This window comes from Gossypium hirsutum, chromosome A07 (genome assembly GCF_007990345.1).
Source record: "Gossypium hirsutum isolate 1008001.06 chromosome A07, Gossypium_hirsutum_v2.1, whole genome shotgun sequence".
Lineage (NCBI taxonomy): Eukaryota > Viridiplantae > Streptophyta > Magnoliopsida > Malvales > Malvaceae > Gossypium > Gossypium hirsutum.
Window position 1 is genome coordinate 32,981,205 of NC_053430.1, and position 23,519 is coordinate 33,004,723.

General features: G+C 33.3%; 1 protein-coding gene across 2 annotated transcripts; it reads right to left on the reverse strand.

Moving 5' to 3' along the window:
- Positions 1 to 10,036: 10,036 nt before the first annotated feature.
- On the reverse strand, positions 10,037 to 16,337 carry LOC121232290 (ascorbate transporter, chloroplastic). 2 transcript variants are annotated; one of them, XM_041117995.1, is made up of 12 exons: positions 15,989 to 16,279; positions 15,781 to 15,823; positions 14,623 to 15,194; positions 14,427 to 14,534; positions 14,052 to 14,207; positions 13,417 to 13,632; positions 12,849 to 13,058; positions 12,240 to 12,377; positions 11,732 to 11,833; positions 11,394 to 11,459; positions 10,550 to 10,634; positions 10,037 to 10,443 (listed from the first exon to the last, which is right to left on the reverse strand). In XM_041117995.1, exons 3-12 carry the CDS (start codon positions 15,115 to 15,117, stop codon positions 10,346 to 10,348), a joined length of 1,674 nt encoding a protein of 557 aa, XP_040973929.1. In that variant the 5' UTR covers positions 15,118 to 15,194; positions 15,781 to 15,823; positions 15,989 to 16,279; the 3' UTR covers positions 10,037 to 10,345. The 2 variants fall into 2 exon arrangements, with proteins under 2 accessions (XP_040973929.1, XP_040973928.1); XM_041117994.1 differs by lacking the exon at positions 15,781 to 15,823 and having other exon boundaries at positions 15,989 to 16,337.
- Positions 16,338 to 23,519: the final 7,182 nt, after the last annotated feature.

Below are 23,519 nucleotides of genomic sequence, written 5' to 3' on the forward strand. Positions count from 1 at the left end.
TTAGAGCTTCTCCTTTCGCATCTTAATCCAAATTGATAGTGAAATTATAAGCATCTCTGATCTCTGGGAAACGAAGTTATAGCCCATTTTAGCCCTATCGGCATTTCCCGTGCCATATTACTTAGATTATCAGAGTACTGCATCTTTTCCTACGCTTATTTCAAAGCAAACTTTTAAATAACATTCCTTTCAAATATTTGAAAGGTCATTTTCAAAACAATCAACTTTTAAATATCAATTTTCAGTAATATGTATATTGAATTATTTCTCATCATTGTCAACTAAACCACTAGTGTATAATGATAAAGATTTTGCATTGCTATCAAGTCTTTCGGTTGGCATTTATTTTTGGCAGAAATAAAATTTTAAAAGCTTGAAGGGTATTAAAATTTTGTTTGAAGAAGGCTTAAATTAAGTACTTAATAATTGGGAGGTACTAAAATGTTATAAGATAATGGTGAAGAGGATTTAAAAGACATTATGTCCTTAAGATTCTAAAGTTTACTCAAGGTTAGCTCTTATTAAATATGATTCCTATTTTTAGTCAAATTTAAAAAATAATCTTTTAGTTAAACTTTGTTTATTTATTTCAATCAAACACTGATTAGTTTAGATTATTTTATTATTATTTGACCTATAAATTTAGCCTATAAATAGGCTATTTTACAATCTTAGAAAAATATACCCATTAGAGATTAGAACTCATAACACATTTAGAGAATTTTGTGTTTACGTTTTGAGGGTTTTTATTTTTGGGTTTTCGAGGTTTAGTTTTTATCTCCATCTTTTGTACTCTTTGTTCTTTTGCCATTGTAATAAAATTATTTTTGTACTCTTTGTTCTTTTGCCATTGTAATAAAATTATCTTTGCCCGTGGTTTTTTATCCTCTTTGGAGGGGTTTTTCCACGTTAAATTTGCGTGTTCAATTTCTCAATTTATTCCGCTATTTTTCTTGTCCGTTGCTTAATCGGGTCGATCCTAACAGCTTTAGACTCACTACTCATGGTACTTGGTTTGGTATTGCTATTATGCTTGACTTTAAGAGTAATGAACAACTTTAGTAAAATATTTTTCCTCCTTACTTTGAGTAATTAGCAATAAATTTTTTGCAAACTTTCAGAAATTTGTTTATGTAACTTGGTAGGAAAAATTTGAGGCATGAGTAAAAAATCCTTTACATGTAAGGTCAATTGCTCATGTACTTTGGGATCGTCATTCGGGTCAACCAATCGCAGAAGCTCTTATTAGAGGGGGTTTCTTGGCCTAATGAATATCAGTTACGTTGATGTTTATGAATCTACTGAAAGTTCAAAAAGGAAAGTAAAATATGATGAAAGGAGGTTTAGAGAAGAAACAATAATCTAGAAATTTAATCTTTGATTTCTAGTCAACCAAAACTACTATAGTGATGAAATAACTTTATATTGGACCAAGTTATATTAATGTTGGTTACAACCAAATGAGCTAAACATCTTAGCTAATTAACTTACTACTAGAAGTATTATACCTGAGTTAGTCACATTTTAACTCATGACTTACAACACTTTAACATTTTCTCCAACTTCACATCTTCAAGGTATTGAAGCTCATTAAAAAAAAAGAAACTAAAGCTTATTCTTAAGTGGAGAGATTACAACATGTGTAAATGGCTTGGTTAGCAAACTGGCTACTTGTTCAGCAAATGGAACAAAATTAACTTATAACACCCTACATTCGTTCCGATGTTCAGTACAAATAAGAGGAGTCGCCTGAGTATGAGTAAAAAAGAAATCTTAAAAATACTTGAGGCTTAAAAATTTTAAAATAATCAAATAAATTCTTATGAATGAAATAAAAATTTACGGTGGGAGTGAGTTCACATTCACTACATAAATTTTTTATTGGTTTATCGGGTAAGGTGGAAAAGATGGCGGGGATACGTAATTCATCTTGTTTACTACAAGATGGAGAGCTTACATTCCAAGGTGGTCGGAGAAGGGAGATAAAAAGACAAAAGGGGATGGTCAGAAGAATGAGGAGAAAAAGAGGGCCTACCCCTAGCTCCAAGCTTTGGGCCTTATATACCCTTAGCCCCAGTCTTGAGGTGCCACATGTTGAGTTCTCATAAAAGGGTCATAGGCAAGTGGCCAAGTGGTCTGTCACTATAAGCCTAGGTAGGGTGGCGATAAGACATGCTTTTGGTCACTTTATATGGGACGTGATAGTTGGAGCCTAGTATAGAAGTTAATAAATGAGGCGTTCTTGTCAATCAGTTCAAAGTGCTTCTAGTGGTATAACGAAGAGCCTATTTGAGGGGTATGTTGGTGCTGTTCATGGGGTTCGACTATTTAGGGTGTAACAGAATACAACTTGGAGCCATTATTCTTCCTAATGAACAGTGAAATATCTACTCTAGACAAATTGAACTTCTTTTAAGTAACCAAAAAATTCTTCAGCTTTTCAAACCAAGCCTTTAAAGTTTTTTTAAATCCATATAAAGTGTTGTGCAGTTTACACACAACATCACTACCTACCTCAAAATTAAGATATTGGACCATATACATCTTTTTAGTTAACTCTCAATTTAGGAATACATTATTTCTATCAACTTGTCGAAGGTTCCAATCATTTGTCAGTTTGACAAATAGTATTGTTCTGATAACTCTTAAATTGACTACCGGGCTAAAAGCCTCGTTATAGTCATAACAAGCAGTATGTGAATAGCCTTTGCCTACAAGTTAAGTATTGTATCGTGCTACAGACCCATTTGGATTTCTCTTTAATTTGAACAACCAATTATTCTTTATAGGTTTCCTATTATAAAATAATGGTTGAAGTGACCAGCTTCCAATTGTAATAAAATCATTTAGGTCACTTTGAACAACTTGCTTCCAATTTCGTAACTGCATGGATTGATGAATGTCGAAAGGTTTAAACTTAGCTATAACATGAAAAACCTTTGGCTTGAGAATCCCTACTTCCCCTTAGTCAACATGGGATGAGTATTCACTACCGAAAGTCTATGTGATTATGGGGGAGATAGTACTAGATTTACTATGTTGCATCTGTAAGTTAACCTTAGAATTCGAAATAGAAGCACTATCACCCAAAAGTGATCTACTTAATACCAACTAACTTGAAGTTGTAACTCTATCATTGCTAGGTTAAAGTGAAAAGGGCTATCATAATTACTACAAATCACTCTCATTTGGACATGCTTAAAAGCATCAAATCTATATAAGCACTTTGGAGACAATAAGAGTTACCGTTGAAAATTACTATGAGGATGATGTACTCTTTCTGTTAAGAAAGCCGGAGTGATTCAATTATGCAAATTGCATAATAGGAAGATTCTTTCTTCAAAGTTGACAAGCCTTGAAAATATACACCCTTCTAGTGGGATTGAGACATCAGTAAACTTAATCTTTTGAAGAATATCCTAGAAAAGTACAAGCAACAAATAGCAATTATAGCTTATTTTGATTATATGGTCTCAAATTTGGAAAATGTTGATATCCAAATATTCTCAATAACTTATAGTCAGGTTTCCCACCAAATAATTTCTCATAAGAACTATCATTGAGTACTTTCAAAGGAAACTTATAAAAAAACACAACACTAGAAAACACATCTTTCTAGTAGTTGATAAGGATATATTTGTGACATTTTTTGTAGTCCTTTACAATTTTATTTTTTCTTATTTTAAAGTAAACTAGTTAGAATAATTATTTTGATGTTTTACTCATTTAGGTTATGATGTAGGTTTGGTATGCATTTTAATATGAATTTTAGCATTTGAATAAATGTGATTTGATTGAGCTCAAATTTGTGCTTAATTGAGTGTAGGAAATAGGGAAGGAATGCCTTGAAATGATGAAATTTGTTGGATCTAATGCCCTAAGTGTAGCATTTTTGTAACACCCCTAACCCGTTTCCGTCGCAGGAATAGGGTTACAAGGCATTACCGATCAAATCACAGCATATAACATACATTCCACATTCATAATCCGATTCCATGCAAGTATCAATCAAACATAATCACATTGTCCCTTATCAGGGCCTACGAGGCATTAAACATACTTTTGAAGTGGTTCGGGACTAAACCGATAACATACAAAAACTTTGGAAAAACTTGGAGAATTTCAAACAAACAGGGGTCTCACGCCCATGTGACCAAGCCATGTGTCTCACACAGCCACCAGACACACCTGTGTCACAGGCCGTGTGGAAACAGGGCATACATACTAACTTGCATCTCACAGCCGAAGACACGCCCGTGTGCCAGGCCATGTGAAAACTGGAGGGTAAACTGACTTGGCCACACAGCCGACCACACGCCCGTGTGTCTATACCATGTAACTCATTGACTTTATTTCTAAAGCATCATCAGGGGACACACGTCGTATTCCAAGGCCATGTGTCACACACGGTCGAGCCACACGCCCGTGTGCTCAACCCGCGTGGTTGAAATAGGCTTGTTTCAAGCCACACTTCTCACTCAAAACTCGACCACCTACAACAAGTCATATGATACTAAAATCATACATAAATAGGAAACTAAATAATACCAATTCATGCACATAAACATGCCAAATCAATCCAACCATTCATCTATTTAAACTTAACCAATTCAATGCCATTTACTTAGCCAAATGCATACAATGTATATCATGATTCATCAACCATAATTCCCCAATAATACTTAATCTATGTTCAACCAAAATCATCACCTATATCAATTTTAAACCATATATAAATACATACCACAATCAAATATTTATCCAACCATCTTGGCATTCATTTACAAAGCCCAAATCAAGCATAACACAATTACACATATTCATCACTTATCCTTAACCATTTGAACATCCAACTCCATACCTAAATATCACCAATTCACAATCAAAGTATTAATATAGCAATTATAGACCAAACATCACAACTCATATATTCATATAATTATATACTACCAAATACACCACATTTAAGCCAAATCACATGGCTAATTACCAATCAAACACATAGGCATCAATTGCAAAATTTACATATACACTCCATATCATCACTTAGCTTATACATGCCATATAATCAACTTCACAAAGCTTTTAAAGTACCGAAATGATAGCTAAATAGTATGATGAGATCTTCGACGACTTCCAACCTGAGCAAGCCTCTAAAACTCTGTAAACATATGAAAGAAAATAAAGTAAGCTATAAAGCTTAGTAAGTTCGTAAGATATTAAACTCATCTTATCGAATAAGCACATATTAAGCATTTAAAAATACTATAATGTAATTTATTTGTTTTCACCTTTATACCATAAATCCAATCACATGGTTAACTAAAAGATTCACAAGTTTATCCATTTCTTTGCTCGTGTGGATCAATTACATTCTTATCCAATCATTCACATTTACATGTACAGAAGCGAATATATATAACTTTATTCAATCCAATATTAATCATATTTTATTTAGTAAAGATGAATCATGTGAAATATCATCAAATAACGGTATTTCGCACACAATGTGCCATATGTATATTTAGTTAAAACATCTATAACTCATATCTCACACATCATTCAATTCATACCTCATTATAGCCAAATAAACATATTTTTGGCATGAAACATTCTTATACATAAATCTTTCTCATTTCATACACATGATACACTAAGAACTCACCAAATTACCTTCATTCGATTCTCATATAGGTTTTGTACATACCTATTACACTTAATTCGATTATACTTTCATTCTCATCTTGACTATGCCCGTTGAACCATTCGAAATCACTAAGGATACTCGAGAATCACACATAGGTCGTACAATGCCATATCCCAGATATGTTCTTTCATGTAATTTTATATCGATGCCAATAGCCCAGCTATGGACTTACACGAAATTTCATATCGATGCCATGTCCAAGACATGGTCTTACACGTAATATCATATTGATGCTTTTTCCCAGATATGGTCTTATACGTATTCTCATCTCAGTAACCCTAATGTCATGACATTTTTATCCTATACTATTCCTAAGGTTTGTATGAGACTTTTGGATGTCGTAACTCTATCGATTTTGACTCGTAATCATGACCATTCAGCATTCAATTCAATTCAATAATAAATAAGCATTTATAACACAATTTAAGTACGTTTATTAGCATACGAACTTACCTCATTCACTGTAACGACGAATTAGGTCGACTAATCCGATACTTTGTTTTCCCCCGTTCTAGATCCGAATATCATTTTTCTCAATCTATATAATAAAAAATTTTAATTATTTAATCATTTAATCATTAATTCAATAATTCATTCAATTTAACACAATTTATACATTTTAGAAAAATTACACTTTTGCCCCTATTATTTCACATTTTTGCAATTTAGTTCTTATTACATAAAATCACAATTTCATACAATTTCATCCTACCCATGCTTATCCGAATTCTTCTTACTGCCTTAGCAGCCCATATTTTCTAAATAATCACACTTTTAATGACATAATTTTAATATTTCACAATTTAATCCCTAATTTGCATTTTCATCAAAAATCACTTTATAAAATATGAAAATCTAACATCAAATATTCATATTTCACCATTAAACATCAAAGAACACATAAGCTCATCAATGGAAACTATCAAAATCTTTAACAGTTTTGAAATCGAAGACACGAGCTAGCTAGTACTAATTGCAACGATCACAAAAACATAAAAATTATTAAAAACCGAGTCAAAATGGACTTACAATTGAAACATACATGAACCGAATGCTCAAAGCTCCCAAAATCATCTTTTTCTTTTGATATTCGGCTAGGGAGAAAGATGATAGCATAAAAAAATGGTTTTTGTTTTATTTAATTAAACATTATTTAACATTTTACTAATTTGCCATTAAAATAAATTCATATTTACACAAATGCCAAACCAAATATCATCCACTAACTCAAAATTGGGCTAATTATCACATAAGGACCTTTAATTTAATATTCTATAGCTATTTGACATCTTTAGCTTATAGAACACAACTTTTACACTATACGCAATTTAGTCTTTTTTACCGAATTAAACACTTATATGGTAAAATTTCTTAACAAAATTTTTACACGAACATTCTATCATACTATAAACCCTAATAGAATAATAAAATTATTATTTTGACTTCAAATTTATGGTCTCGAAACCACTGTTCTGATTTGACCCAAAAATGGGCTGTTACAATTTTCGTGTAAGTACACTTGTAATTTTTCGAATAAATTGGATAATAAAACTATTCATGAATTACATTAATACTTTGTATATTGTCCTCACATGGTTTTTGCACGCAAAGTAAAATGGAAAAAAAATTGCTCGTTGATTATCTATTGTTTAACTAATATTTAGCGATATTATGTGGTCAGATTGTAATATAAAAAGACAACTTGTATTAGTAGACGAATCTAAACAAGTATTTAGTCTAATTGGAAATGAAAAAACTAATTGAAAGACTAATATGCCATCTATAAAGTCCAATTTAGAAGATGCTTTGTTTGGGGTACCAGAGCGGATGACTCCTAGAAGATAAAAGACATAGATGTAACTGAATAGATTGACAGTACATCGGACTAGACTCAAGTAGAATAGATCCTAAATATGTTTATGGATCTATTCACTTGTGACATTAATAGTGTGACATACCTAAATTCTGAATAGATGGCAAACTATATATGTAACATCCCAAGATAGGGTCTGGAAGTTTTGGCCTCACCAGTGAAAGTTTGCCAATGTTTAGGCGAACTAGGGCTTTACATTAGCAGCCTCATTTTAACTTAAAACGGCTGAGTAAACATAATTAAATTGTGTTGTATGGATGAAAACACTCTTGCTCCTTTAAGATGCCACGTCCTGTTGGTGTTGCGACACCCTCAAGCCTATGTCGTGACACTAATGGTAGTTTGCTTCCTTGGGCATGTCTCCAGGGCTATGTCGTGACACCCTCTTGTCTATGTTGCTACAAACTTGGCAATGAACTCCATAATGTATTTTGGATGTTGTGTTGCGACATCCAAGCACCGTGTTGAACATCGAGAGCAGTTTATTGTCTGTCTGCACAAAATTGATGTCCTGTACACTCATCTAACATGTCAGATTGCTCTTAAGCCTAGTTTGGCCTACAAGGTCATATAAAACACTTAATAACTCATTTTATTAGTTAAGTAGTAAAGACGAAAACTAAGTAAAAATACTACTAAATTACTTTCCAACAAGCTCATTAAGTATAGAAAAAGGTTTAATTTGCTACAACGAATTGCGGTAGATCAAAACTTCAACCTATTCTCAATTAAGATTAGAAATCTCATTCTCAAAATTGTCAATTTCTACACGCCAAAATATATCAAAATATCAATATCTAAACTTTCTCATAATCTTTGAACTCAAATAACATGTTAAGAGATGTAGAAATTTTCATTACTTAGTATTTTGAAGCTTTTTCTCACTAGCTTTCTTTTTCTCTCTCAAGAAATATCAAACTCAATCTAGAAATTGGTGAAGATAATAAAGGAAATGAGTTTGGAAGGTAATTTCCTAAGTGATTTTATTAAAAATCAAGGTGGGTGCGGAGGATATTTAAAAAAATTGCAAGAAATGCAAGGAAAATGAGAGAAGAGGAATCTTTCCGGGACAACATTGGTCGGCTGCAACAAGACTGATGAGGGTGATTCTTTTATCTCCTTCCCTTAAAAAAAAAAATCCAAGTGGGCTTAAGGTAATATCCACCCATCCAAGTCTAAAGTTTTAAAATTTGAGCTCCAATTCTTTATTTCATTAGCCCAATGATCCATAATAATTTCATAAATCAGTTATATAATTAAAATAATATTTCCAATACAAAATACTTAAAAAATACCCAAATACTTTTTTAGAGTTAAATTACCTTTTTACCCTTTATGCCCCAAAGCACATTTTCTTCACAAAAAATAGTTATTCGTCAACCTGAATTCCATAAATCTAATTTAATACTTTATACACGTTCTTAAGTAATGAAAGTTATAGTTTTACCCTTTTCTCGTAAAAATTGATAAATTTACAATTTAGTCCCTATACTATCAAATCTTTTCAATTTAATCTCAAATGAAAAACATTTTCCAACTTATCCTTACTTCTATTAATCAAATACTAAACTCATTTTTCACATTTTGATCAAATTATAGTTTAGTCCTCCAACTTTTCAAAATTTGTAATTTGATCATTTCATCACATTTTCACGTCTAAAAATCTTTCCATTATTTCCCATATCAAAAATCACTTTATTATCATAAGAATACTTTTATTTGAAATTTTTTTTAATTTCCTCAAAAATTCACTATATCTATTATTAAAATAGTATCACATGTCTAGTAAAAAATTGACATGTTACAAGTCTAGACATCCTTTCTTTAGTTGAACAAAACTGAAATACAACTTTTTCCAAAATTGATATGCTATTCAAGATGCATTCAAGTTCTTCAAAATTTCTTGAGATTTTGAAGAAAGCTTCAAATCTACATAATATTCTCTTGAAATAGCTTCTAGTTTTCTGAAACTTGTAAATGCAGAAAATAACTTAAAGGTGACCCCGTTTCCATTACTAGTCATTCAAATAAAAAAATTCTAATAGAATATAAACACTTTCTCGGAGCGATCCAAAAAAATATATTATTTTATTTATTATTTATCTCATTAATTAGAGATAAAAATAATTTCTTATTATCACTTAATTAATTTAATTAGTGATAATATAAATTTTTATTATTTACCTCTTAATTAAAGAGAAAAATAATGACAATATATAAAGTTATCATTTCTGACATGTGGAGCATTGTAATTGGTCCCAAAATTTCATCATCTACACTTTTCAATTTTCTAGAAAAGTATATGGTATATATATTCATATCCAACACTCCCGTTGGATTTCAAATAACTAGAAGATCAGGTCAAAATAGTATGGTTCTACACTTCTAATTGAATGCTCAAAGCACGGCTAGCAGCATGCATGTTCAGGACAAACTTGAAATCATGAAAGTTCGCATTGGGAAGTTTGGTATGAATTATATAACCTGTAAGCATTTAATGGTCAAAGAAGATGCTTCATGGATTGCTACATACACCATAAAAACACATAAACGAAACGAAAGGAGGAACTTTGCCTGAAAAATACATATTTTTCCAGCCAACGTAGGAGGGCCTTACATGTTAAACTATGGCACTATGCTGTTTTTAGCAGGGTTTGTTTCACTCACCCTGGCACCCTGGCACCCTGGCATGTCTTCTCCTTCTATTACTTTGTAAGTTATCTTTTAGTTATGTAGGCTTCCATTCTTCCTTGTATAGCATTTTCTTAGTCGAGAACTTTCTCTCCGGTTGAAAATAAGTTCCAGACTAACGTGCCTATGATGTACAATGCAACTGACACCTTAAACACATCATTCCAGGAACCTGCAGGGGTGAAATTCGCAGATGTATTAATAAACTTGATACGAGAAATTCGAGAAAAAATTCAAAATCAAGGTAAAATATTCTAAGCATAGATTCAGTCATATACCTCGTTGGAGTATGTAACCAGTAGCAGCAGTCCCAAAAACACCAGCCAGCACTCCGGCTGTGTTTGACAATCCTAATAGAACTCCCTGTGATTGACACAAACGACTTACTTTCAGAAAAAGAAAAATGCCATTCGAAACAAGAAATATTGTTCATTAAGGAAATTTTCCAGAATTTAAAAAAAAAAGTTCAATAATGATATTTTATATTGTGAGTGATCATAAGTTCAATAATCAATCTGTTGTTATTAGTTCTAGCTCTTGGCAGAGAACATGTTAGACGTCAAATAATATTATTATATTATTAGATTAGTTTATTATTTGATTAGTAGTTTTAATATTATTAGAAAATTTCCGTAGCTGATATTTAATTCAATTAGGAGATTTTATATTATTAGGAATCCTTCCTTAGTTGGAAGATTTATTTTTATTTGAACTATGTAACCTCTATTTGGAAGAATAAAGTGAAGTCAGAATTTATTTTAAAAGTTAAAGAGATTTAAGACTCTCTCAATGAGTCTGAGGTCTGGAACTCCCTTCCACGAGTTCCACCTGTTCATTATAGGTCATTCGTGCAGAAAAAACAAGGGGAAAAGCCCCGCTAAGTCAAACAATTTCCCTACAAATCGACCGGTGACTCGATCCATAACTAGGGACCATAACACAAGATCAGATTGATGTTATCAATTATCGCATCAACCATTTGGAAAGATTGGTTCAATCTTGCAAATTTAACAAAAGCATATCACAAGTATGGTACAAGCAGAAAAGTAACGAGATATTAGAATCGCAAGCAACATCACCTTTAATTATATGTTACTTTATACTGTATTATAAGAAACTTACAGCATATCGTGGGCCGATGTCTTGGTGATTGGAATAAAGACCAGATTGAGAGAATGCATCAGATCCCTGCCAGACAAAAGCATTTATTGATCAAAATCACAGTCAGATTTGAAAGTTCAGTTAGCTTCATCTGATTTTAATCTCAACAGAAACGAAACACCTAAGACGGGAGTTTTTTTTTTTTTCTTTACATGAGTTTACTATGCACACTGGTTTTGTTATAAGCTAAAGGGAAGTTTGTTCCGATAAGAAGCTCATAATTGAAAAGAAATAAAACAAGAATATTAGATTGCATCAATTCAGAGCTCAAGTGATATGGAAAGAAAATAAGATGATACCTGACTACATGCCATGCACAGCACTGCCATAGCAGGTGTCTTGACATGGATTAACTGCGTAAGGAAGAAGGCTGGCCCTAGAAAACCTATCGATTGCATGATCTGCAGAATTAATAGGTTTCAGACATGATTACGCAAAAGGAATATGAGTCAAGTAGTGTTATCTACAGAACTAAATATCTTTTCATCTCATCTTGAAAAAAAGATCATGCTTAATGCCATGTTAGACTCCATAGTATATATACAAAAAACATAGACTCCAGCGTGTACTTTTGTGTTCACTCAATTGATCAAGTTGACTTTGAAATTTCTAATTTGGTACTAGCTGCTCAATAGCTTGTGACACCATGAGGGCATGAAGCTTACAGGAAAGACGAAATAGGGATTGAATTTAAAATAAGAATCAGAAGGGATATAACCAGATTAATAAAAGTTGGTACTTTCAAGCATATTTAATAACCCTTTGAAATAAATCAAATTCTAAGAATCAAAGAGAATTGATCCTTGCCTTACGAACTGTTGTTACAGAAAGACCTTTGCTCACTAGTGTGTCTGCGATCCATCCTCCTACATTCGCAAAGGCAGCCATAGTCAACCATGGCAATACACAGAGGAGTCCAGATTCCGTCAGGTTGAACTTCAAAACCTGTGAGAACCACAATAACATTGGATATCAAAGTAAATGAGAAGGCAAAATCCAGATTCAAATATAATTTTCTGGCTGCTAGCTTGGCTTCGTAAAAGGTCAACAGTGGTGAGAAATTCAGTAAATAATGTTCGTAATCTAATCCACAGCACTGATGTGATGCATATCTGGCAGGTTAAGGCCGGCACAGGCAGGGGCAGAGCCATAAAATTATTTTTTTGGTGGGGGGTAGAATTAAGTTACAAATTTTGATAAGAGTTAAAATGTAATTTCACCATTTTATTAGCTAATATGTTTATAAGAGCCTGCCAATTCTCCTTACCTTAATACAAGTAATAGAAGTCAGTTAATATCCGACATTCAAAACACATGGCGCAAGCAAGCAAAAAATGAGAAGCAAATGAAAAGCATGTACTGGAGTCAATGTCAACTATAAAGTTGACATTTTTCATTGAAGCACGTTTCAATTACCTGATTATAGTATGTAGGCATCCATGTCAAGAGAATAAAAGTTCCCCAATTATGGCAGAAGTGAGAAATTATGAGAGCCCAAACAGGGGCTTTTGATAATATTAATCGCCATGGAATGACCGTTACAGGTTCCCTGGATATGCTGCCTCCCATAATTATTTTCTTTTCTTCTTTACTTAGCTCGGGGTCTTCCTTTGGGGAGCTATATGCCTGAGAAGCAACCAGAAAAACGGAAGGAAGAAATTTCAAAGTCAGGAGTGACATCCATCTGCAAGTACGTTGATTCATTCACTTCTTTTATAAGAATATTCAAAACTACTTGTTTAGAGTGCCTTGTGAAAAGATAAGGTTGGGAATCAAAAACATTTTAGCAATAACAGGAGCAGAAACACCTAGCATTCTAACATGTCTTATAGGACCATGGTATGAAGAGGTTCAGTTAGTTTTGAACTCAAAACAAGCATCATTCAGCCAAAATCACTTACAAATGGCGAGTTTCAGAGGAGAGATTTTTATGTTGATTCTTCTGACATACTTCGAATAAAAGCTAAAGAAATTAGCAACTCACTTTTCTCAACCATAATGCAAACCAGATGCTTCCAAGGGAGCCAAATGAGTAAAATACAGATGGCCACCCAAACTTGTTGATTAAGATAGGAGAGAAAGCCAGCCCAATAACAGAACCAAGATACATGCCACTGTACACAAGTGCAAGTGATCTACTTCTCTCTGACACTGGAATCCACTTAGAAAGTAGGTTGTTCATCGCTGGCATAGCCACACCCTGTAAAGAAAATAGTTCAAACAGATGAGTATCCTTTACACTTTCTTCTAGGAAGGTAGGGAACTGTTGGCAAACTCAATAAGGAAGCAGTGATAGAAGCCACAATAAATTTGGTTTAATATTATTATAAAAAATAAAAATATATATTAAAAAAGAACTGAAAAATACATGGAATTAAAATAGTAGAAACCTCCAATCCATTTAAGTTGATGAGAATATCTTTTTCCTTTCCTCTCATTCTTTCATCTCATTCTAACCGATGAGTTAACTTTATTTTAAAAAAAAAAACTATCTTCTTAGCCTGTTTGTACAGGCAAAAAAGGCAGCTTCAGTATGTGAATTTTGAATTTTGGAAGTAGGTAGTTAACCACAGGCAGTATAAATATAAATTAAAAACTAACAAGCAAAGCAGAAGCAACCTCGCCAATTCCCATAAAAGCACGCATAATTAGCAAAAATGGAAGTCCAAATCTTGCAGCAATAGGTGTCAAAACAGTAGCTACTGACCACCAGACAACTCCAAACCCCAGGACTAACTTCCCACCAATTTTATCTGCCCATATGCCTCCAAGAATCTGAATGTTAAAAGTAAATATCAGATTAAAAAGATTACCAAATTTCTAGTATCAGCAAACACTGAATTGAAAACCACTTAGATGCTAAAGTGTGCATCAAACTTGGAAGATTCATGTCTGCAACATCACTGCTAGAAAGTTGACACATTATATGCTGATGCATGGACATACTCGATGGAAATTAAATAATTCTGCATTTTTAATATATTTGAACCAGACCTGAGTGAGCAAGTAGCCCCAAAAGAAAGAGGACTGAATCAAACCAACTGTTGCACTGTTCCAGTTGAACTCTTTCGACATGGGGAGTATAGCAATGCTCATGTTAACCTGCAAAAGGCATATATAGCAAGCAGCTCACTCAGCATGCAAGTAAAGAGGTATTACAGTGCTGTTGTTCATGAAGAAAACTACTCACACGATCCATATTGCATAATAGGAAGGCTGCAAAACATAGCAGCACAATAACCCAGCGCTTTGGAAAATCCTGCCACAACGGGACTGCTTCCTGCATGTCTCCTCCAACTAGAATAGCTTCGTTTGTTCCATCTGGAGATGGAAAAGAGTCCACCTTTGCTTCGGTTATGTCATACTCCTCAGATTTATAGTAAGCAGAAGTACTGTTTTTTCCTATCCCATCCTTGTCACTTGGCTCAAGGCAACCTCCAGGCACTGGACTTGAAAAAGAATAGTATCCAAAACTTCCTCTACTTCTTTGTCGTGGGGAAACTTTGTGAGTCTTCTTACAGTGGCACAATGACACTGAAGAAATAAGTTGTCTGCCATTAGGTGAAACTGATAGAGGTTTCAAAGTGTTTTCATCTAAATGAACAGTACTCCTTAGATATCGGCCGCATGTGTATCCAGATAAAAAACCATTTTCTGTTTGACTCCATAACTTTCGGTAAAACATGTTACCATGCAGAACAGCAATGCCTGATCTCTCTCCCTTGTGAAGCAAAATGGCTTGTTCCCCTTGACATACTTTACCTGCCATTGTCATAGTTAAACTACAAATTATAGAGATATTCGTGATGCAAGGGAACCTTCATTTGTGTGCTAATTTATCATGGGAATTGCCAAAATATGCAATGAACCTAAAGAAGAAATCTCTAAATGGAAGGAAAAAAACAATAAAAATCCAAGATGCTGTATAAAATACAGGCCTAGGGGACCTGGAAAGACAAGGCGAATTCCCCAAAGCTTATGACCAGTAAAGAACTTTTACCCCACAGTCCACACCGACATCATACCCATCAAAACTTTTAACCAATCAAAATCCCAAATCAGGAATCTTCCAGTTTTGCAAAACAATCCTAAAGGATTTTACTGAAGGATAATAAGTATTAAAAACCTGAAATTATCCTTTTCTCATCCATCAATTGGTTGACACCATTTATCAGTTAAATCACCAAATTCAGCAATAAAACAAAGTTATCAATTCAATCTAATAGCAACATCATTTATCATCTCCAAACTTCAGCTTCGCAATACAAAATAAAATAAGAATATTGCATGCAATCAAATTTCCATCTAAACTTTTTCAAACTTCAATGATTCCACGGATCTAACTTACTCTCATCCACTTCAAAGTATACTTCGAATCCAAAGAGACTAAACTGAAGACAAAAAAAACAAAATGTAACCAGGAGCAAATAAATTGGAGGAAAATGCAAGTATTAATCCCAAAGAAAAAAAAAAGCAGATAAATATTAAGCTAAAAGAAACCTTGAAATCATCTCCACACAGGATTGCTATTCATTAAAGGAAGTAAAACAAAATACCTGAACCGATAAAAGAACCGAAACTCCGGTTGGAAATCAGACCGCCGATAGCCATTGGTGAAATGCAAGTATTATAGTGAAAGAGCTCGACTTTAGAGAACTAACTAGTAATTATACCATTTCAGTTCAAATCTATGACACGACACCGCTTTTAGCTCTTAGTACCAACGTCCTCTGACGCTGGAACGGATAAACAGATCCTTCTGTTCCTTTCCTTCGATAGAAATTTGTTGCGGAGGTTTTTTATTTTATTTTCAAAGCGGGAAGAATCTCAGTGGTTTCTATATACCGAAGCAAAGGAGGGTCGAGGGAACGACACGTGGGCATATAATCCTTTGAGAGATTAAAGGTCCTGAAATACCCCCCTATGGGATTCGAAATTAATAATTGGAATGACATGGCATGGATGGTAAATAAAAGGGATTAAAATGACTGTTATAGGGAATTAGCATGACGATATCTCAACCGTGCTTAACTAGAAAGGTCTTGCCATCGCTGAAATATTTTGCGTTCCGACAAAAAAGAAAGCCGGAAAAGTGATGAAACTTTTTAGTAATTAATTTATTGGTTTTTATTTTAAAATCATGCGTGGAATATTCGCATCGTTACAAGTGGAAACGTTATACCAAAAAAGAAGAAGAAGAAGGAAAATGGAATTAATGGGCAAAAATAATTTGCAGAGTTGAGTTGACATGACAGCTGGAAATCAGCCAAACCTTTCACTCCATCTATTTGCGCTGGATCGTTGATATTTAATTTTTAGTGTGAAATTTTATTTCTTTTTATTCGTACAGATTTTATTTCATTAGTTTTCAACTTACGTAAAAAGCTGTAAGTTTAGAATTAATAATAATAATAAATTCAATCCATCTGTAGTTTCTTTAGACATTATTGTAATTATATACTTTAGACAAAGACATTGGTGAAGCTCGCAATAGACAACCTTGAAGATGGTTTAAACTTAACACCATAGTCCATAGTACCTTTAAGGTAACTCAATATCCTTTCCACTATTTTAAAATGAGGATTTTGCATGAATTGAAAAATATGATTTCCACTAGGCAGTTTACAATATTTTCTTATACTTATTTCTTAAAGACTAATCCAATATTAATATGTAGTATAAGATGTGATTTAAGTTTGCTGATTAAGTTGCAATACCTCTCCTATACATCAATATAAGATCTCTCTCTCAACTAAAATCTTTGTCTTGAAAGCTTACTCACAAATGGAACATAAACTTGGTTTATCTTCAAGATAATTGCATCATGCTCCTAATAGCGAATAGGTAAGTAGTCACTCAAAATCATATATAATGAAACAAACATGACTTCTTTAAATAATAATTCTAAGCTTGTGATTCTTAAATAAGTGTGAACATGATCTATCTTGAATTGTAATAGAATAAGTATTTAATAAAAAATTAAATATTCAAAGAACTTCAAAAAAATAAACTTCTATAAGAACATCTATTTATTTAAAGAAACACCATCACTCATGAAGTTTATAAAAGAGTCCTTGATTGATATTTAACATGATTTAATTTAATAAATAGCTTCTCAAAATTCTCAAAATAATATAAGAATAATCCCATTATTTTTTTTGATCAAAAGAATGCCAACGTATATGGCAACTTGCATAATCTTCCAATTGCATTTGGACGTACAACTGACACTAATATTATCCCATTTTGCATTGTCTTCTCAATAGAGAACATAGGCTTGAATTTTAGAGACGATATTGTTAAGAGAGATATTCACAAATTCAAAATATAAATTATAAAATGGAGATAAATGATGTAAAAAAATAATTTATGATGGTGATCTCCTAGGATGCAAGATAAAAAACAAATTCTTTATTGCACAAAATAAAATATTGTAGCAGAAACAAATATATATATATATATATATGAATGGAATAAAACATTTGTTCCCTTTAGTTGAGGTGGTTTTAAACCATGAGCATCTAATTGTCCAGCAATTTACAGTCGATGACAAAGACAGAAGCCTTGATAAGATCAATAGCATTAATAAACACATGATACTATGGATCAAAAACAATAAACACATGGTATTAGATACAGGCCATAAACCATAATTTCAAGCTTTGATCTTGAATGGGATGGCTCGGATGATAATTTAATGGTAAAGTGCAGCTCCAATGAAGGGTCGAATCCAAAAGATCCACTGTCAAAAAGAACAATTATTATTCTTTTTCTTTAATATGAAATGTAAAGCTATTATGTCAAATCTGAATCGAATCAAAGAAAAGATTATATGTCAAAGGGGTTATAACAATTTTTAACTTACATGTCCATCCCAAGCATGGTTCCTGTTATAGAAGATGGTTGCTCCAAGGTTCCTGCCAAGATTAATGCCTGTTCCTGTTATGGGGATGGTTGCCAAGTGAACCAAGAACACTACAAATCCAATAGGCAGGGGGGCAAGATCTGCAATCTCATATGCAGAAATGGAAAAAGAACAAAAGAATATCAACAAACAGCCTAATCTTGCCCATATTCAGGTATTATGGAACAGAAACCAACAAACGAATTTCAAAAGGAATTACCCAAAAACCAAATGATACCTGCAATACCAGCGGTGCAGTAAACAATAACAAAGATCATGCCACGAAAGTCTCAAACAGTGACTAAATTGAGGGGTCTTGGTGTCGCGAAAGCCACTCCTCGGTGTCGCGACATTAATGGAGTTGGACTCAATTTCTTCACTTTAACACCTTTAGAGATATCAGCACTTCCATGACATCAGTGTCGCGATAGCCACTCTGAATGATGTTCTCGATTTTGAGCTATTATCGTCTTTCTACACCAACTCAATTACATCATTAGGTTTCCCATGACACGTTTAGCCAATTTAGGTATCAAAAGGTGTAAAACTAAGCAAAAATGTTTATTAATACTTAAAGCAAAAAATGGAAAAAAAACATATAAAAGACACTTAAATTACTTGAGAATAAATTTCTCGAGTGTATTGAAGAGCCTAATTTGACGTATCAAATTACGTCAGATCATAAAGTGAGAATATTGGAAGAATGCTATATATATGTGCAATGAAATCTAATGGAGAGTGTAACACTCCTAACCCGTATCCGTCACCGAAATAGGGTTACGAGGCATTACCGGACTTATACACTAGCATTTGTACAAAACTGAGTTTTAAGTTTGCATTCCAAATTAAATTTTTTCATATTTCACCATAAAATTCCTCATATGGGCCTACAAGGCCCAATACATGCTTTGGAAGTGGTTTGGGACTAAACTGGCAACTTTGGAAATTTTTCCTTGAAGACAGGGGCACACGCTCGTGTGGCTTGGGACATGGCTGTGTGGCCAGCCCGTGTGGAATTTTGACTTGCAATTTCTTAAGTATCAAAGGGGCACACGGCCTGGGACACGTCCATGTGGCTAGGTCGTGTGGTAAACTGATTTTTCACCATTTTTAAGCCATTTTCACACGATTTTAACACACGACCATGCTTAAAACCCATATCCTTCACACGACCTTGTCTTTTGCCCGTGTACTATACTGACTTCACATCTAAGGATGCAAGAGACACACGGTCATTTCATACGCCTGTGGGCTTACCGTGTGTTACACACGGCCTAGACACATGCCCATGTGTCTTATCCATGTGGACAAAATAAGGCCATTTTTCTCACCCCAAACCAAATCATTTACCTGCATGAAAACTTACAAGTATATACCAACCAATTCAACCAATTACCATTATTCAAATCAACATGTTTTTATAATAATTCATAGCATATCCATCTCAAACATGCATTACTAACCACTTTTATGACTTAATTACAACCCAAAATATTAATTTATCATTTGGCCATAAAAGCTTATACATGCCATTATATCAAAATAGGTTTATCATTTTTACCAAAATGAAAAGATTGATAGTATGATGATAGCTCCGACCCAATTCCAACCTTCACGAGCCTTGAGCACTATAAAACAGGGAAAATAAACCTAGTAAGCATTAATGTTTAGGAAGTTCATATAACCAAAATACACTTACCATTTATGTTCATCAAGTAATTCATACATTAAGTAATATGTCCATTAACTTATTCAATTAGCAAATAAGGCCTATACACAATCATTCAACCAATTGATTAGTTTCAAAAATATTAAAATGCATAGATGAGCTCATCATACCATTTTTTTTATATTACTATGTATGTCGTTACCGCTGAATTATTGAATTTTCGATGGACCTTTTTTTTTTCCAGTTGTACACTTGAGGTGTACATTCATTTCCAAGTGGTACACACAAAGTATACCTTTCCTTTTCATATGGTATACACAAAGTATACCTAACCTTTTCAAGTGTACACATAAGGTGTACATAACCTTTTCAAATTGTACCATTTGGGTACACCAATCCTTTTCAAGTATTACCCTTTCGAGTTACATTCCTTTCCATAATGAGATCAAACAATTATTCTTTCGGAACAACTTTTACTGCAACATATGCATGATCTCATATACACGATAATAACCAAATCAAGCTTGAAAATTTTCCTTTCTCTCTCTTAGGGTTTCCATGTATTTTATGAAGAATAAGATGATATAAAATGGGTTTAATTCTATTTAATCATTTATCATACTTTATTTAATTCAATTTCCAATTTAATCCTTAACCTTTTTCAATTTTTCCATGGATGACTTATTAAAAATATCTACATATTTTTCATCAATGGTCTAATTGCCATATAAGGACTTCTCACTTTTAATTCTATAGTTATTTAATCCTTATAACTACTAGAATTCAACTTTAACGTTTTATTCAGTTTAGTCTTTTTTTTGCAATTAGACACATATTTGATAAAATTTTTCTATAAAAATTTTCATGCAATATTCCTATCATAATACCTATCATTTTATGAAATTTAAATAATTTCATTTTTCAGACTCGGATTTGTGGTCTCGAAACCACTATTCTAATTTCACTGAAATTGGGCTGTTACAACTCTCCCCCTTAAGGATTTTCGTCCTCGAAAATCTTACCAGTGAAGAGATTCGAGTATTGCATTTTCATGATATCTTCAGGTTCCCAAGTATCTTCTTCAATTCCATGTTTCTGCCAAAGAACCTTTACCCATGCTATCTTTTTATTTCTCAACTCTTTTGTTTCTCATGCTAAGATCTTAATTGGTTCCTCACTATATGTCATGTCGTGCTAAATTTCTACTTCTGTTAGAGAGATAACATGTGATGGATCTGATCGATACCATCCTAACATTGACAAATGAAAAACATTGTGAATTTTTTAAGTTCTGGTGGTAATGCTAACCGATAAGCTACCGGTTTAATTCTTTCAATGACCTCATATGGTCCAATAAACCAAGGACTTAATTTTTCTTTACGGCAAAACCGGAGAACTTTCTTCTAGGGTGACACTTTCAAGAATACCTTATCACCAATCTCAAACTCAATTTCTTTTCTTTTAAGATCAGCATAAGACTTTTGTCTGCCTGAAGCTTCTTTCAAGCTGTCTTGTATCGTCTTTACTTTTTCCTCAGTTTCTCAAATTAAATCAACCCCATGAATCTTCCTTTCACTGAGCTCTGTCCAGTACAATGGTATTTTATATTTCTGACTATATAAAGCTTCATACGACACCATTTTAATACTGGATTGGTAGCTATTATTATAAGCAAATTCAATCAGAGGCAAGTATCTTTCCCAGTTACCTTCAAATTCAAGCACACAACACCGTAACATGTCTTCTAAAATCTGGATTACCCGTTCTGATTGACCATCAGTTTAAAGGTGAAATGCAGTACTAAAATACAACTGGTACCCAATACTTCTTGTAACTTATGCCAAAATCGAGATGTAAATTGAGGATATCTATCAGAAATAATAGAAACTGGTACACCATGCAATCTAACAATTTCAGAGACATACAATTCGGTTAATTTTTCTAATAAAAAGTCCATACATATTGGTATGAAATGCGTCGACTTTGTTAACTGGTCAACAACTACCCAAATGACATCTTTCGTTCTTGGTGATATAGGCAATCCCATTACAAAATCCATGGTAATCATTTTGCATTTCCACTCCGGTATATTGATCGGCTGTAATAATCTTGAAGGCACCTGATACTCAGTTTTCACTTGTTGACATATTAAACATTTGGCTACGGATTCAGAAATATCATTTTTCATTCCTGGCCATTAATATATCTTTTTCAAACCATGATACATTTTATTACTACCAGGATGTGCAGACATTACACCATTATGAGCTTCAGACAAAATCTTTTGTACTAATTCTGAGTTCTTCAAAACACATATTCTGTTTTTAAACAACAAGCAATCATCAGGCCCAATTTGAAAATCTGAATCAGAATTTTTTTGACATTGCTCCCATTTAACTTGCAACTCCTTGTCACTCTTCTGTGCTTCATAGATTTGTTGTATAAATGTCGGTCTAGCTTTCAATTCAGGTACAACGGAACCATCATCTGACAAAGATAACCGGGTGTTCATTGCTCTTAAAGTAAACAAAGATTTCCTGCTCAGTGCATCTGCCACAATAGTGGCCTTTCCCAGATGATAGTCAATAATCAAATCATAATCCTTTATTAACTCGAGCCATCTGCGTTGCCTCAAATTTAAGTCTTTCTGTATCATTAAATACTTCATACTTTTATGGTCAGCGTAAATATGACATTTTTCACCATATAAATAATGCCGCCATAATTTCAATGTAAACACTATGGCTTCCAGTTCAAGTTCATTTATCAGGTAATTTCTTTCATGTGGTTTAAGTTGTCTTGAAGCATAGGCAACCACTTTACCTTCTTGCGTCAAAACACAACCTAAACCATTTAAAGATGCGTCACTATAAATTACAAATTCCTTACCCAATTCAGGTTGTACCAATATAGGTGCTTCAGTCAACAAAGTCTTCAGTCTATCAAAACTCTACTGACATTTATCATTTCACTCAAATTTTACATCTTTATACAACAAACGAGTTATCGGAGAAGCAATCATTGAAAATTCCTTAACAAACCTTCGATAATATTCGGCGAAGCCCAGAAAACTTCTGACCTCCGACACATTCTTTGGTGGACTCCAATTAATAATTGTTGAAATTTTGCTCAGGTCAACCCTTATGCCTTCAACAGATACAATGTGACCAAGAAAGCTGACTTCTCGTAGCCAAAATTCACATTTACTAAACTTGGCATACAATTTTTTTTCCCGTAAAGTTTCACCACAATCCTCAATTCGAAAATAAACTAAAATATCATCTATGAATACCACAACAAACCTGTCTAGGTACAGTCTGAAAATCCTATTCATTAAATCCATAAATACTGCTGGTGCATTTGTTAATCCAAATGGCATCACCAAGAATTCGTAATGACCATATCTAATTCTGAAACCTATCTTTGGAACATCTGAATCCTTCACCCAGATTTGGTAATAACCCAAACGAATATCAATCTTTGAAAATACAGTAGCTCCATTTAACTGATCAAA